General features: G+C 40.5%; 1 protein-coding gene across 1 annotated transcript in view; it reads right to left on the reverse strand.

Annotated features, from left to right (window-relative positions):
- Window positions 1-11759, reverse strand: part of Npl4 (nuclear protein localization 4) — a 138196-nt gene extending 126437 nt beyond the window's left edge. The window contains exon 1 of the mRNA XM_068376870.1: window positions 11606-11759. Within this exon, the coding sequence (XP_068232971.1) occupies window positions 11606-11608 (3 nt within the window). The 5' untranslated portion in view covers window positions 11609-11759. The remainder of the gene's footprint in view (window positions 1-11605) is intronic.
- Between the last annotated feature and the right edge of the window lie 5775 nt (window positions 11760-17534).

A 17534-nucleotide genomic window follows, 5' to 3' on the forward strand; every position in this document is an offset into this window, starting at 1 on the left:
GAGAGGAAAGATACCCCCTTCCACGACACCAACCACAGAAGGCTCTCCACTTCGCCTAGTAGACTCCTGTGGATGACTTTCGCATGTGTCGAGACATCCTTTCCGCAACTTGTTGCGAAAAGCCTCTCTCTGTGAGGAGATACTGTAGAGTCTCCAGGCGTGAAGCCGTAGCGATGCTACGGCTTTGTGGAAGATGTTGGCGTGTGGTTGCTTGAGTAGCTCGTGTCGAGGGGGGAGTTCTCTCGGGAGTTCCGTCAGGAGCTGCAGAAGGTCTGGGAACCACTCTGCGTGATGCCATAGCGGAGCTATTAAGGTCATTGACAGGTTGACCGATATTCTGATCTTGTTGAGCACCCTTCTCATCAGACAGAACGAGGGAAAGGCGTAAACGTCGATGTTGTCCCACCGTTGTTGGAGGGCATCTTGCCAGAGTGCCTTGGGGTCCGGGACTGGGGAGCATTACAGCGGAAGCTTGAAATTCAAGGCTGTCGCGAACAGATCCACAGTCGGGGAACCCCACAAAGTCAGGACTTTGTTGGCTACTAGAGGATCCAAAGACCACTCGGTACTCACTATCTGGGATGCCCTGCTCAGACACTCGACGTCAAGTCCAACTGCTGGAAGCTTGATTCCATGGAACTGCATGACACTCGGCGTCACGTCTAACTGCCTAACATTCGACGTAAAGTCTAACTGTTTGAAGCCAGAAGCCATCCAACTGCTTGACGTTCAGCTTCACGTGACTCTCAGAACAATGCCGTTCACGATTCAGACGCTCGCGATTAAATACACTCGTGATTCCTCAAGTCACAGTTAAAACCACACAACGTTCGACGTTACGTCTTGTAACTGCTTGATGTACAGCGTCACGTGACTCTCGGAACAATGCCGATCCCGATACAGACGCTTGCGCTAGAATGTTCGATCATCGAACAAGAAAGAAAAAGAAGTTGCACTAAGTTACAAACATCGTGTCAAACTCTTACAGCAGCGTTAGTAGCTAGCTGGCCAAAGTTCTGCATTCGGTGTTAGATAACACTTTTACCTCGCCTTCCTTGCGGCGAAGGCGAGCGTTCTGGGAATCGTCAACAGGAACGCTCGAGGGGACTTCTGCTCGGGTCTTACAAGAAGGTCGGCGCCAAGCTAACACCTCTTGCTTCCTTTCGCCGATCAACATTCCTTCTCCCAGGGGTTGGGGAGCTTGGAAGATGTCTAAGGCTAGGATAACAACAGGTCCGAGCAGAAGCACCCTCCACTGTATTCCATAAATTCACTGCACTAATTTAGCACTAAAAAACTTGCACTTTTAAACTCTTTCACATAAGATCAAAAGTAGACATACCCGTTGTGAGAGATCCTACTATTCTGTCAAGGGCTTGAATGAGAAAGCACTAGGCATTCTCTGAATCCTATATAAAATGTAGCAAAATATTTTATATAAAATATTAAATGAACAGATATAGGAATAAAGTATATATACATATATATATATATATATATATATATATATTATATATATATATATATATATATATATATATATATATATGTGTGTGTGTGTATATATATATATGTGTGTATATGTATATATATATATATATATATATATATATATATATATATATATACATATACATATATATATATATATATATATATATATATATACATATATATATATATATATATATATATATATATATATATATATATATATATATATATATATATATATACAAACAATCCTTATCACTTAAGGGTTTCCAATAAAAAATGATTTGCCATATTTAACAATTGGAACATCTATATATATTATACGAAAAAAATTAGTATTCTCAAAAAACGACAAAGTAAACGATACAAAGAGTCGTGAGACTATATCGTCTGACATGAATACTATAAAGTGTAAAAATAACTGTACACTAATTTTCTTTAATCTCTTTACAAAGATTACGTAGAAAAAATACTAAAAGGACAAATATTTATGTAAAATAACATATTCCTTTTTATCTTATAAAACTAAAATACTTTGGTTTTAAAGAAGAATTAACTTTTCATAAATAACGATACAAAGAAAATTATAAAACTGTATCAATTGACTGAGAACTGCGTAGCGTAAATTAAACTGAACGCTAGTTTAGTTAATCTTTGAAAACGGATCGAAGATTATCTAAAGAAAGTATACTAAAAGGACAAAAATTTTCTTAAAATAACACAATTCTTTATCTTATAAAAAACTTAAACACTTTGTAAGACAGTACTGTATTCGTTATTATTCTTTGTAGAAAAAGAAAGAAATTGCAAGTCATACTATAGCTACCGTCATATGACTGTGACGTCATAGAGTAGGTACCGTGTTTACCTACCACCATCATGTTTTACGCTAGTTAATAGTAGGTAGAAAAAACTTCCAATCCTACCTTTAAAGCTATAAACATAGCGATCAAAAACCAAACAAAAACCCAAATAAGCGAATACCTATAACCAATTCAGGAGTACATCACCAAGATAACTGCCAAAATTCAGGTTAATAACGAGTGAATATCCAACGATGTTATCTGCATAACGCAGAGAAAATATGTTATTTTCATTAGTAAAATAAATTTTTGAATATACTTACCCGGTGATCATATAGCTGTCAGCTCTGCTGCCCGACAGAAAAACCTAAGGACGAAATACGCCAGCGATCGCTATACAGGTGGGGTGTACATCAACAGCGCCATCTGTCGAGCAGGTACTCAAGTACTCCATGTCAACACAGAACCAATTTTCTCCTCGGCCCACTGGGTCTCTATTGGGGAGGAAGGGTGGGTCCTTTAATTTATGATCACCGGGTAAGTATATTCAAAAATTTATTTTACTAATGAAAATAACATTTTTCAATATTAAACTTACCCGGTGATCATATAGCTGATTCACACCCAGGGGGGTGGGTAGAGACCAGCATATATGTTAACATTAAGAGCTAAGTATTTCGTATTTCATTTTAGCAGTTATTCAAAATAACAAACATAAAATTAATAAGTACCTGGTAAGGAAGACGACTTGAACAATTACTCTGCCTTTTTAAGTACGTCTTCCTTACTGAGCCTCGCGATCCTCATAGGATGCTGAGCGACTCATAGGAGCTGAAGTATGAAGGGTTGCAACCCATACTAAAGGACCTCATCAAAACCTCTAATCTAGGCGCTTCTCAAGAAAGAATTTGACCACCCGCCAAATCAACCAGGATGCGAAAGGCTTCTTAGCCTTCCGGACAACCCAAAAACAACAATAAAAAACATTTCAAGAGAAAGATTAAAAAGGTTATGGGATTAGGGGAATGTAGTGGTTGAGCCCTCACCCACTACTGCACTCGCTGCTACGAATGGTCCCAGGGTGTAGCAGTTCTCGTAAAGAGACTGGACATCTTTAAGGTAAAATGATGCGAACACTGACTTGCTTCTCCAATAGGTTGCATCCATTACACTCTGCAGAGATCTGTTTTGTTTGAAGGCCACTGAAGTTGCGACAGCTCTAACTTCATGTGTCCTTACCTTCAGCAAAGCATGGTCCTCCTCATTCAGATGGGAATGAGCTTCTCGAATCAAAAGTCTGATATAATAAGAAACTGCATTCTTCGACATAGGTAAAGAAGGTTTCTTAATGGCGCACCATAAAGCTTCTGACTGTCCACGTAATGGTTTAGTATGCCTCAAATAGTAATAGCTCTTACAGGGCATAGTACTCTTTCTTGTTCATTTCCAACCAAATTAGCAAGGCTTGGAATATCGAACGATTTGGGCCAAGGACGAGAAGGAAGTTCGTTTTTGGCTAAAAAACCAAGCTGTAAGGAACATGTAGCCGTTTCAGATGTAAATCCAATGTTCCTGCTGAAGGCGTGTATCTCACTGACTCTTTTAGCTGTTGCTAAGCAGACGAGGAAAAGAGTCTTCAAAGTGAGATCTTTAAAAGAGGCTGATTGAAGTGGTTCGAACCTTGCTGACATAAGGAACCTTAGTACCACGTCTAAGTTCCAACCTGGTGTGGCCAACCGACGCTCCTTCGAGGTCTCAAAAGACTTAAGGAGGTCCTGTAGATCTTTGTTGTTGGAAAGATCTAAGCCTCTGTGACGGAAGACTGCTGCCAACATGCTTCTGTAACCTTTGATCGTGGGAGCTGAAAGGGATCTTTCCTTCCTTAGGTATAAAAGGAAGTCAGCTATCTGAGTTACAGAGGTACTGGTTGAGGATACTGATTTCGACTTGCACCAGCTTCGGAAGACTTCCCACTTCGACTGGTAGACTTTGAGAGTGGATGTCCTCCTTGCTCTAGCAATCGCTCTGGCTGCCTCCTTCGAAAAGCCTCTAGCTCTCGAGAGTCTTTCGATAGTCTGAAGGCAGTCAGACGAAGAGCGTGGAGGCTTGGGTGTACCTTCTTTACATGCGGCTGACGCAGAAGGTCCACTCTTAGAGGAAGTGTTCTGGGAACGTCTACTAGCCATTGCAGTACCTCGGTGAACCATTCTCTCGCGGGCCAGAGGGGAGCAACCAACGTCAACCTTGTCCCTTCGTGAGAGGCGAACTTCTGCAGTACTCTGTTGACAATCTTGAACGGGGGGAACGCATAAAGGTCTAGATGGGACCAATCCAGAAGAAAGGCATCAATGTGAACTGCTGCTGGGTCCGGAATCGGTGAGCAATAAATTGGGAGCCTCTTGGTCATCGAGGTTGCGAACAGATCTATGGTAGGCTGACCCCATAAGGCCCATAGTCTGTTGCAAACATTCTTGTGAAGGATCCACTCTGTTGGGATGATTTGACCCTTCCGGCTGAGGCGGTCTGCCATGACATTCATGTCGCCTTGAATGAACCTCGTTACTAGGGATACGTTTCGATCTCTTGACCAGGTGAGGAGGTCCCTTGCGATCTCGTACAACGTCATCGAATGAGTCCCTCCTTGCTTGGAGATGTACGCCAAGGCTGTGGTGTTGTCGGAGTTCACCTCCACCACCTTGCCTAGAAGGAGGGACTTGAAGCTTCTCAAGGCCAGATGAACTGCCAGTAGCTCCTTGCAGTTGATGTGCAACGTTCTTTGATCCGCATTCCACGTGCCCAAGCATTCCCGACCGTCCAATGTCGCACCCCAGCCCGTGTCCGATGCGTCCGAGAAGAGAAGGTGGTCGGGGGTCTGAACAGCCAGTGGCAGACCCTCCCTGAGGAGAATGTTGTTCTTCCACCAAGTCAGTGAAGACTTCATCTTCTCGGAAATAGGAACCGAGACCGCTTCTAGCGTCTTGTCCTTTCTCCAGTGAGCAGCTAAGTGAAATTGAAGGGGGCGGAGGTGGAGTCTCCCTAACGCGATGAACTGGTCCAGTGATGAAAGCGTCCCTATCAGACTCATCCACTGTCTGACTGAACATCGGTCCTTCTTCAGCATGGACTGGATGCATTCTTGGGCTTGACTGATTCTGGGGGCCGACGGAAAAGCCCGAAAAGCTTGACTCTGAATCTCCATTCCTAGGTATACTATAGTTTGGGATGGGACGAGTTGGGACTTTTCCATATTGACCAGGAGACCCAATTCCTTGGTCAGATCCAGAGTCCACTGTAGATTCTCCAGACAGCGACGACTTGACGCAGCTCTTAAAAGCCAGTCGTCCAAATAGAGGGAGGCTCTGATGTTTGCTAAATGCAGGAATTTGGCAATATTCCTCATCAGTTTGGTAAAAACTAGAGGTGCCGTGCTTAGGCCAAAGCACAGGGCTTGGAACTGGTATACAACCTTCCCGAAAACGAACCTTAGAAAAGGTTTGGAATCTGGGTGGATGGGGACGTGAAAGTAAGCGTCCTTTAGGTCTAACGAGACCATCCAGTCTTCCTTCCTGACCGATGCTAGAACCGACTTTGTCGTCTCCATGGTGAACGTCTGCTTTGTGACAAAGACATTCAGAGCACTGACGTCTAGCACCGGTCTCCACCCTCCTGTCTTCTTCGCCACTAAGAAGAGGCGGTTGTAGAAGCCCGGGGATTGATGGTCCCGGACTATGACTACCGCTCCCTTTTGTAGTAAGAGAGACACCTCTTGCTGTAAAGCTAGTCTCTTGTCCTCCTCTCTGTACCAGGGAGAGAGGTCGATGGGAGTTGTTGCTAGAGGGGGCTTGCGCAAGAATGGAATCCTGTACCCCTCCCTGAGTAACTTCACAGACTGTGCGTCTGCGCCCCTGTTCTCCCAGGCCTGCCAGTAGTTCTTGAGCCTGGCTCCCACTGCTGTCTGAAGAAGGTGGCAGTCAGACTCTGCCTCTAGAGGACTTGGAACCCTTCTTCTTGCTCCCACGTTGACTTCCGGCACGAGCACCTCCTCTGCTGGAGGCTCTGCCACGAAAGGGCGGAATGAACCTTGACGCTGGAGTGTCCATCCTGGGTCTAGGCACGGAGGGCAAAGGGGTGGCTTTGCGTGCGGATGACGCCACCAGGTCATGAGTGTCTTTCTGGATCAAGGAGGCGGCAATCTCCTTGATCAACTCTTCAGGGAAGAGACACTTCGAGAGCGGAGCAAACATAAGCTCCGACTTTTGACATGGGGTGACTCCAGCTGACAAGAAGGAGCAAAGGTGATCCCGCTTCTTGAGGACCCCGGACACGAAAGAAGCCGCAAGCTCACTAGAACCATCCCGTATGAGCATGGAAGTTTCCTTATCAGAAGGGGAGGTCTTCCTGCTCAACGCTCCCAAACACCAGTCCAAGAAGTTAAAGACTTCGAATGCACGGAAAACTCCCTTCATAAGATGGTCCATATCCGAAGGAGTCCAGCAAATCTTGGAGCGTCTCATAGCCAGCCTGCGGGGAGAGTCTACCAGACTTGAGAAGTTGCCCTGGGCAGAGGCAGGAACTCCCAAGCCGAGAACTTCTCCCGTGGCATACCAGACGCTAGATCTGGAAGCAAGCTTGACCGGGGGAAACATGAAGGATGTCTTCCCAAGTTGCTTTTTGGACTGCAACCACTCTCCCAGTACCCTTAAAGCTCTCTTGGACGAGCGAGCGAGTACGAGATTCGTAAAGGCAGGTGCTGCTGACTGCATGCCTAAAGCGAACTCAGAGGGAGGCGAGCGTGGTGCTGCAGACACAAACTGATCCGGATATAAATCCTTGAACAGCGCAAGCACTTTCCTAAAGTCTAAGGAGGGAGGCGTGGTCTTGGGTTCGTCGATGTCCGAGTGTTGGTCGTCAAGATGTGCAGCTTCGTCATCATCAGAGAGTCCATCGTCTGAATGTTGAGGAGGAAGAGGCAACGGAGTAGGTAAAAGCTGGACGGCTGAGTCCGGCAGCACGGGTGCATGCGTGGCTGCACTGGACCCAACGTCATGCCACTGTTGGTCAGTCTGAGAACTGGCAACAACCATAGCTGAGTGGGTGCGCAAAGCGTCTACTCCCGACTGTGGACGGATAGCGGAGACCACCGTGGGTTGCGGAGGCTGACGCACCGCGTCAAAACACGGCAGCTTAACTCCACCCTCCTGTTGTTGTGGTAGCACACGAACGTCAACGGAGGGTTCCGTGCGTCTGTGAACGTCAGCATGCGTCTGGAAGGGTCGACTGCGCATGGGTGGAGGAGCTCTCACAGCTGGAGTGTGGGAGCAGGCAGCCTCAGCGTCTGCTGGGCGCACAACCGTGGTAGGTTGTAGGCTAACGGGTGCAGCGTCAACCTTCTCCGCACGATACTCCTGCATAACCGCAGCTAACTGAGTCTGCATAGACTGCAGCAAAGACCACTTAGGGTCTACAACAGCTGGTGCGGCAACAGACGGAGTTACTACCTGTTGCGGTACCACTTTGCCTCTCTTAGGAGGTGTGCAGTCGTCGGAGGACTGCAGCGAGTCCGAACTGACCCAGTGGCTACACCTGGGCCGTTGGACTTGCTCGGAAGGGACCTTGCGTTTAAGAGGCCGTGAGACCTTGGTCCATCGTTTCTGGCGTGAAACCTCTTCCGCAGACGAGGAATGAAAGGGCTCACTCGTCTTCTTGTGGGTGGGACGATCTAGGCAAGATACGTCCGAAACCACAGAGGGAACGTCTGTCCGCTGATTAAAGCCTGTCGAACCCTTTGGTCGTACGACATTGCTTCTCCCCTGGGCTTGGGAGCTTGCAAGAGGTCCCGGACTGGGAGGACGACAGGCACGAACAGACGCACCCTCATGCGTAACACTGACACTTTTCACTGCACTAACACTCACTTCACTTCCCACTGCACTTTTACCTTTCAACTCCCTGACGTCAGCCATGAGTTGATTGCGGTCATTCGCCAATGACTCGACTCTCTCACCTAGAGCCTGGATGGCACGCATCATATCTGCCATCGAAGGTTGATGAGAGCTAGCAGGGGGGTCGGGTGCAATCACTACAGGGGAAGGAATAGGTTGTGGGGCATGGGGAGAGGAAAAATCAATTGAGCGAGACGAACTCCTCCTGATCCTATCCTTCTCTAGCCTACGTGCATATTTCAGGAATTCTTGAAAATCGAATTCCGAAAGCCCAACGCATTCCTCACATCGATCTTCCAATTGACAGGCTTTACCCCTACAATTGGAACAAACGGTGTGCGGATCGATAGAGGCCTTCGGAAGACGCCTTGAACAGTCCCTAGCGCTACACTTCCTGTACTTGGGGACTTGAGAAGGGTCAGACATCTTGAATTAGTCAAAGGGGGGAATTCAAAATCTATCCAAGTCGTCAACAAATAATCCAAAATCCAATAAAAGAATGCAAGGAAGTATTGAAGATAACTTCTGCACAGCGATAGCTAATAACCAGAAATGAATACTTCACCAAATAACGTGAAAATCAATCCAGAAAACATCAGCGTATTTAGTAGGTCTTGCCGGTGGCACGACAGAGAGAAAATTAGTTCTGTGTTGACATGGAGTACTTGAGTACCTGCTCGACAGATGGCGCTGTTGATGTACACCCCCACCTGTATAGCGATCGCTGGCGTATTTCGTCCTTAGGTTTTTCTGTCGGGCAGCAGAGCTGACAGCTATATGATCACCGGGTAAGTTTAATATTGAAAACTGAGGATACAGGGAATGGTTCTACGCACCGTCGCTTGAGGGCTCACTGGTGGTACACCTGGCTACTCAATCTGCGATTCCCGCGAGTTTTGAATTTTCTGACGTGACGTCAGGGACTTAAGCTATATATATATATCCACCGGGTAAGTCATATGTTTAAAATTGACCATTCAACTAATACTGAGGACTTTTGCCTTAGCTATTCTCTAGTATTATACAGTATAAGGTATTAAGGCATTGTGGGACCTGGCTGGACAGATTCAATTCTGCTGGATCATTTCACCTATTATCTCTTCCAAGGCAGTGATTTCAAGATGCCATTGTAAAGCATCAATTCAAACATAATTTTTGGACAGAAAGAGACAAATGTCCTTATCTCCCCTAAAGGCCTTGCAACTCGCTAACCCTCTTCACGGATGTCAGTGACTAAGAATGAAACACACATCCTCGTTTCTTCAAAATTAAATTCACAAGGGTATACAACAAACCTGTGGTGAAATCCAGGAATGTACAGTACAGACATTTCAATAATTCCAAGAAGGAATTATTTTTTCGTCTTTATATTACTAGTCACTCCCCCAAAGTTTGGAGTACTTACCCCTGGAACAAAATCTTCAAAGAATCTATTTCTTAGACTAAGTCCACACTGTCACTGACTGTCCTCAATTCGTTTGCCAAACAAGAAACACTACCGTAAGAAACTACAAATTTTAAAGATCATTTGTATTATTCCCTATTACAGTACTTTAATTTCATGCCACTTACACGAATCATATTTCTCCAACTGGTTACCTTGTCTTTATTACACATTTCTGACCATTACTATTGTTCCCCCATCCAAAATCCCAGTTTCCCACTGTTGGGGTCTCCAATACTTGTTATTAAATGAGGAGGGGGTGTAGAAAACTTATGAATGGGTGGTTTGCTCTAATATTCATGGTCTGAAATGGATGAAATACAGGATAACAAGTACAATAAATACATGGTTCATGTATTTAACTAGAAATTAAAGTATCATAAATTTATCTTTTACTGATATCTACTCATTCCCTTGTACAGTTCCCTGGTAAACCTGAAGAATCAACGGACACACTGTCAAGAGAAAAACAAGGTGCCTTTGTATATCAGCGGCCAGTTCCTCCAGCAAGCATAAAATATAGACACCAACTAAATTAAACTTTCCTCCCCTAACCTAACCTACAAGCCGTGTCCTTACCTAACGGGGGGCATAACTTCCCCCCTTTCACTGTTGTATTCTTAGTCAGCCGACATCATACATACAGGTGGCTACTATCATACATACACCTAAAAAACTATAAGCTTACAACTAAAATACCTCCTACATAACAAACTATCCTACACTGACCTAGGGGGAGGGTTCTATCTGGACCAGGTTGCACAGACCCTGGACCATACACTGGTAAATGAGATTCTACCACATTATTATCATTACTTGCTAAGCTATAACCCTAGTTGGAAAAACATTAAGCCCAGAGGCTCCAACAGGGAAAATAGCCCAGTGAGGAAAGGAAAAAGGGGAAATAGAATATTTCAAGAAGAGTGACATTAAAATAAATATTCCCTATATAAACTAAACAACCTTTAACAAAACATGAGAAAGAAAAATAAGATAGAATAGTGTGCTCGAGTTTACCCTCAAGCAAGAGAACTCCAACCCAAGACAGAGGAACCCAAGGCAGAGGAAGACCATGGTACAGAGGCTATGGCACTACCCAAGACTATAGAGCAATGGTTTTCTTTTGGAGTTTCCTTCTCCTAGACGAGCTGCTTACCATAGCTAAAGAGTCTCTTCTACCCTTACCAAGAGAAAAGTAGCCAGTGAACCATTACAGTGTAGTAACCCCTTGAGTGAAGAATTGTTTGGTAATCTGTGTTGTCATGTGTATGAGGACAGAGGAGAATATGTAAATTATATATTTTATATATTTACATGAATAGGTAACCCGCAGTACATATTACACAGGGAAATATGAGTAATTCTTCTGTAGTTTTACCACTCCCTTAGTCTAACAGTAGTTTGGGAAAAAAGATAAAACAAAATCATTGAGACAAACTTTTGACTTAGCCGAGGTACCTTGCACTGTATACAATTTGGGAACTCTATTTCAATGTAGTATCGTTGCAGATGTACAGATATTAAAAATATACAATGAATACCATACATCCTTACATTTACAAAGGTCACCGGTACGGTACTCAGACTACCAAACGACATTAGGCTAAAAAGAAGGACACGATCCAGCTTAGTCACTTTTCCTAAACTAGTCTTAGTCTAACTTATGACTAATATACGCTAACAAACATCTCGTATTTTAAGCTTTTACAAAATTTACACACCACACTACTCTATCGCGAGTCATATAAATGGCCTGGGTTGGTTAGCTATAGGCCTACACTAGGCTATGTTAAGAAATCTAGCCGGCATTTCACAAGGCTTAACTAAGCCCAGGAGTCACATTTTCCATTAATCACGCAACACATATCAGAGCATCACTTGACTTCTGACAAAGAAAATAGCTTAAACCATAAAACACCCACCATGGTGAAAATATTTCATCAACCATCCGTCGACGTCTTGTGTTTTGTTGGAGAACTGAGGCTATGCATAACACGAAGAAGACAAAACAAAATCACATCAATACGAACAAAAATAAACGCTCGCCAAATGGAGGTCGTCGAGGGTGCTTCAGAATTTGACAACTATTTCATTATCAAATGCGTAATTTGTGTGTATCCTCAACTCAAAATGTACTTAATGATTTATTTCTTCACGCTTATCTAATTTAAAGTTTAATGGACAGGAAAATGCGAAAGTTCTAACATCCATTTCAGAAACAGTATTAACATCTTGCAGTGGGCTGAAACTATTGTGTCTACTATCTATATGAGCAAGTCATAGTCTGGAAATACACGCAAGCCAACATCTTCATTCTTATTACTATGGTTCGTTATTGAGTATAGCAACTCTCATCATTATTCATTAAAACACTGCACATGTTTGCTTACATACGTGTGATCTCTCTCTCTCTCTCTCTCTCTCTCTCTCTCTCTCTCTCTCTCTCTCTCTCTCTCTCTCTCTCTCTCTCTCTCTCTCTATATATATATATATATATATATATATATATATATATATATATATATATATATATATATATATATATATATATATATATGTGTGTGTGTGTGTGTGTGTATATATATATATATATATATATATATATATATATATATATATATATATATATATATATATATATATATATATATATAATCACACACAGGAAACCTAGTGATATCTCGACAGGTAAAATTCTGTGGTATATCATTACCAGGAAATATCCCAAGTAGAAAGCTGCCTATAGGGACTTCCTTCAGGACGACATGGCTATCTCACCTGAAAATAGATTTTTCCTAGGTCAAAATCCCCTATATACTGTATATATATATATATATATATATATATATATATATATATATATATATATATATATATATATATATATATATATATATATATATATATATATATATATACATTAAAATACACAATTTTCCGTGTATTTGTGATAAATAAAATAACCCACAATGTATGAAAAATAGAAATTTATTTAGCTTTCGAAGGGACCATCTCCCTTCCTCTTCAGAATACAAATGGTTACAATTTTATTTTGTAGAACGTGGAGTGAAGAGGCAAGACCTGATGGATGGGAGCTAGGAGTGTTGGTCAAAATGGTGAAAAGGGAGATATGAAAGGTTGCAATAATTTCAAAGGTATCACACGTCGTTATCATGATAGTATGCTCGTTCTAAAGAGACTAGAGAGAAAGGTTGATGAAAAGCTGAGATGAACAGGCAGGATTCAGAAAATGCAGAAGTTGTACTGACCAAATTTTAATTCTAAGACATGTTACAGCAATGCGTAGAATATAGAAATCCACTTTTGATGTAATTTTTGTACTATGAAAAAGCCTTTAATAGTGGGCACCAGCCAATTTTGCGGAGAGTCCTGTGTTATTATGGAGTTCCTATTAAATATGTAAATTTGATTAAGTCTGTTCATGATCATAGTAAATCCAAAGTTAATGTTAGTGGAGTCCTCTTCAATGATTTTCCAGCGAACAGTGGAATATTCCAAGGGAATGTGTTGTCATCTATGTTGTTAATCCTCCTCATGGATTTTATAATGCTATGAGAACAGTTGGAGAAGGATTGGACTGGATTGACAACAGGAAATTAGCAGACCTAGAGTATGCTGATGACACTCTCCTTATTATCAGAATACCACAGGACTTGCAAAGCTTGCTTACCAGAATGTATGAAATATCAGATGAGGTTAGGCGTAAGATCAATAGAAGAAGTACAGAGATATGAGAACGGAATATGCAATGGAAGATGAAACATCATTGGAAGGAGAAAGGATTAATGAGGTGGAATCATCTAAATATTTAGAAACTATGATCTCTAATACAGGATCTTTAGAATTTGAGTTTAGTGAAAGATTAAAAAAAAAGCAAATCAGACAATGGCTAGGTTAAGGGAAATTTGGAAATCAAATAACATGAAAGTACTTATAAGAATCAGGCTATATATCAGTTTAGTGAGATCGATGTTACTGTATGGACATGAGTCTTGGTAAGGCAATGAAACAATATCCAACAGATTTTGTAGAATTGAGAACAAAGCCTTTCAGAAGAGTATTGGGAGTTAAATGGCAGGACAGGATTATAAATGAAACTATATGAGAATTACTCGAGTACAATGCAGATGAGATCATGGTAAGGGGTAGATGGAGATGGTTTGGGCATGCTCTTTGCACTCCTAAAGAGGGATTAGTTCACTAAACTTTCAACTGGACTCCACAAAGTACTAGAAGAGTTGGAAGGCCCAGGCTTACATGGCCGAGGACTATGAAGCGTACAGTAGGAGACGATGAATGGAGAAGTATTGATCTAAAAGCTCCAGATAGAGACAATTGTTGAAATCTAACCGAGGCCCTTTACGTCAATAGGCATATGAGGAGATGATGATGATGATATACATACACACACACACACACACACACACACACACACACATATATATATATATATATATATATATATATATATATATATATATATATATATATATATATATATATATATTTACTGTATATACTGTGTATATATATATATATATATATATATATATATATATATATATATATATATATATATATATATATATATATATATATATAATCCATGGCAGGACAAGGTCTAAGACATGACAATTCATTTCTGGAATTTAGCCAGTTTTTATCACCTCGCTGGTCAGTTCGGTTTGGTGATGGTTAGAAATTTTCGTCTGAACGCTAACAGCAAACCAACCTAGTATGGGTGGCGCTGACTAGTTCAGCTTTGCTGATCATTGGGATAATCAAACCCTTTCAATGCGTTAAGTTGTCCCCATCATCATCATCATCATCTCCTCCTACGCCTAGCCTATATATATATATATATATATATATATATATATATATATATATATATATATATATATATATATATATATATATATATATATATATATATATATATATGTACTGTTTTAGGCTCTTGTCTAGCGTTTTCTCACATATGACATAAAAACTTAATTTTTTTTTTTTTGCTGTTTCAGTGCCTTCAAAAAACAAAAAAATAGATAAAATCCTGTTATGTTTGTTTCCTCAACCTTTTTACTCTTTTATTATTTTTTTTCCTAATATTCATTCAGTTTGAAATTAGTTTTTCTGGAAGGAGTTATAGAAGACTGTTTTGGGGGTGATTTGATTGTATGGAGAGAAAGGAAGCCAATTTCAGCTGATATAAATGGTTTATAACTATAATTTGAAGTGTATAAGTAGGAATGGACAAAGGGAGGCCGATAAAGAACATACTAGATGATGCAAGTGAGGTATTGAACAACAATGGCCTTAATTCTACGAAGCGTGAGGAAATGGAATATCTTGAGGTCGCATCACAGTTGATGGCCATTTTCAGTAGGATCGGGAAATGATTCTTCTATTGACAGATTATTGGTCAATAGCTTATTTTCTTTGATTCGAAATTTAATTACAGGCATAAAATAAATTAAAATCTCTTCTTTTCGGTGGAGGTTGGGGTGGGGCAAACTATTCTATTCTACTTGGTAAGAGTAGCAGAGACTCTGGCTATATTAGCAGCTCTTCTAGGAGAAGGACACTCCTAAATCAAACCATTGTTCTCTAGTCTTAGGTAGTGCCATAGTGTTTGTACTATGGTCTTCCACTGTCTCTGGTTAGAGTTATCTTGTTGAGGGTACAAATAGTCAAAACATTTTATCTGTTTTCTCTTCCTCTTCTCTAAATAGTGTTTTGGGCAGGATTAATAGAAGGGACATGGATGTCTGATGGTTTATTAAGAGGTTGACTCTTCCCTATATGTTTCTTTATCTTTCTCTCGGGTATTCATTTTCAAAACTATGCATCACTATCTTCCCTTCATTTAAAGTGGCTATCCTGGAGGGCACTTAGTCTTGCATGGTGTACCGGCTCCTTTTTTGTTGACCAATTTTATCTGACATTTTGTCTTTAGACTATGAGTTGTAATATTCTCTTCGCAAGATTTTTCAAAATTCTGATCATCCTTTACATTCAGATCTTCCCGGACAGTTCCATCCTGTTTGTAATACTAGGCATGCAGTTAATGCTAATAGTCAGGCCTTCTCAATTATGAGGCTCTATTCTACACAGTAGTATTGAGTTGCAGCAAATGTTTTTATGTTGAACAGGCTGACATAAGTATTTTCATGGTATATATATGAATTATCTGTTTTGATGTTACTGTTTTTAAAATATTTTATTATTTTTTTTCATATCGTTTATTTATTTCATTATTTGGCTAATATTCAAGAAGATGATAGAAATGAATCTTCTGTGTTTGTTGAGGATTTCAACGCTCACAGTTGGGAGCGATTGAATTATGTTTCTCCTACTGATTGCCATGGTTTAAAAGTTTTGGACTTTGTCTTTGAATCAGCCTGCGAGGAAATCATAAATGAAGCTACTCACAGGTTTTGTATCTGTCTGGACCTAGCACAAACTAACTCCCATCATATTATAATTTACCAGGTAGGGTTAGTTATCCAATTTGAGAATTTTGATCTTGCCTTGGTTTCATTAATAACATGTCAGTCTATACCATCAAATTTTCATAGTTTGTCAACCCATCGTCTTCTTTTCCTTCCCCTGCTTCTTTTGCAATCTCTAAGCTTCCATTTTGTTAAAATCCATCTATAATTTGTCATTCTCAGGATATGTCCTGTGTGTGTATGTGTGTGCATGTACTTATCTATGAAGTTACAAAATATTATAAATATCAAACTCGCTTTCCTTGGGAATATTATCATTAATGAGGAATTATATCATAGGCTATATGTAAGGGCATCAAACCGGGCTAGGATTCGAAGCAATAACTTTAGAGCAATACAGAAGTAAACAGTCAACATGTTTATCGGTTATTAAAATGAATATTAGTTTCAACTTGGCTGTAGGCATACATTTATTTATTTCTGATTTCATATGTTTGTAATGTAGACTAACCTACTTGGAATATAAATCAACCTATCTCCACTATGATCCCATTTTTTGCGGAGATTATTTTCCAGAAAATATGCAAATCATGTGAATTAGTTACCAAACTATTATAAAAAAAAAAAAGAAGAAAAACACCGTTTACAAACTTAGCAATCGAGAGCTTGTTAATATAACAGTTCGGTTAAATTTTTGTTTTAGTTATTGGGCACAATATATGAGAAACAATACTTTAAATGGTTATTTGACGCTATGTAAAAATAGATAAGGGATCCAATTCCTTGTTGTGTCAACAAGGGTATTCGATATTACTTTACCTCACCGGTACATTTGCCATATACTTCCAGCTTGTGCATGTCATCACAATATCAGCTGTTGGCCGCGTACCTCAAATAGTGATAATCTGTGCATGTCATGATTATGCAATTTTCTCTGTACGCTCGACATGGCACCTAATTAAGAGCCTAACTTTGAATTTGTGTTATATTAATTTTCATATGTACATCTTACCATTAAATGGCTTAGGGTATGTGAGAATAATAATTGATTTTTGTAAGATATCAAAATTATACAGACGTCTAAACTTGTATCACGGTTGTGTGGAACATGTTGGAAACTTGAGAGGTGCAGTTTGTATATGAAATTCTAGTTTCAAAATTAGGTTAGGCCTATAGTTGAGAATTTGAGATAATCAGACCCATCCTAACTTATTTTTGTTTGGGTAACCGAATTCTTGAAATAACAAGCGCCATTCATTTCTACTGTAAACAACTAAGCTACAATATAAATACAACAGCGTTTCTGAGGGATTAGGCTACAAAGTCATTGGGAAAATAATAGGCCTGTAATTATTTTTGTTAAGACAGATTAAGTATT

This window comes from Palaemon carinicauda, chromosome 7 (assembly GCF_036898095.1).
Source record: "Palaemon carinicauda isolate YSFRI2023 chromosome 7, ASM3689809v2, whole genome shotgun sequence".
Taxonomy (NCBI): Eukaryota; Metazoa; Arthropoda; class Malacostraca; order Decapoda; family Palaemonidae; genus Palaemon; species Palaemon carinicauda.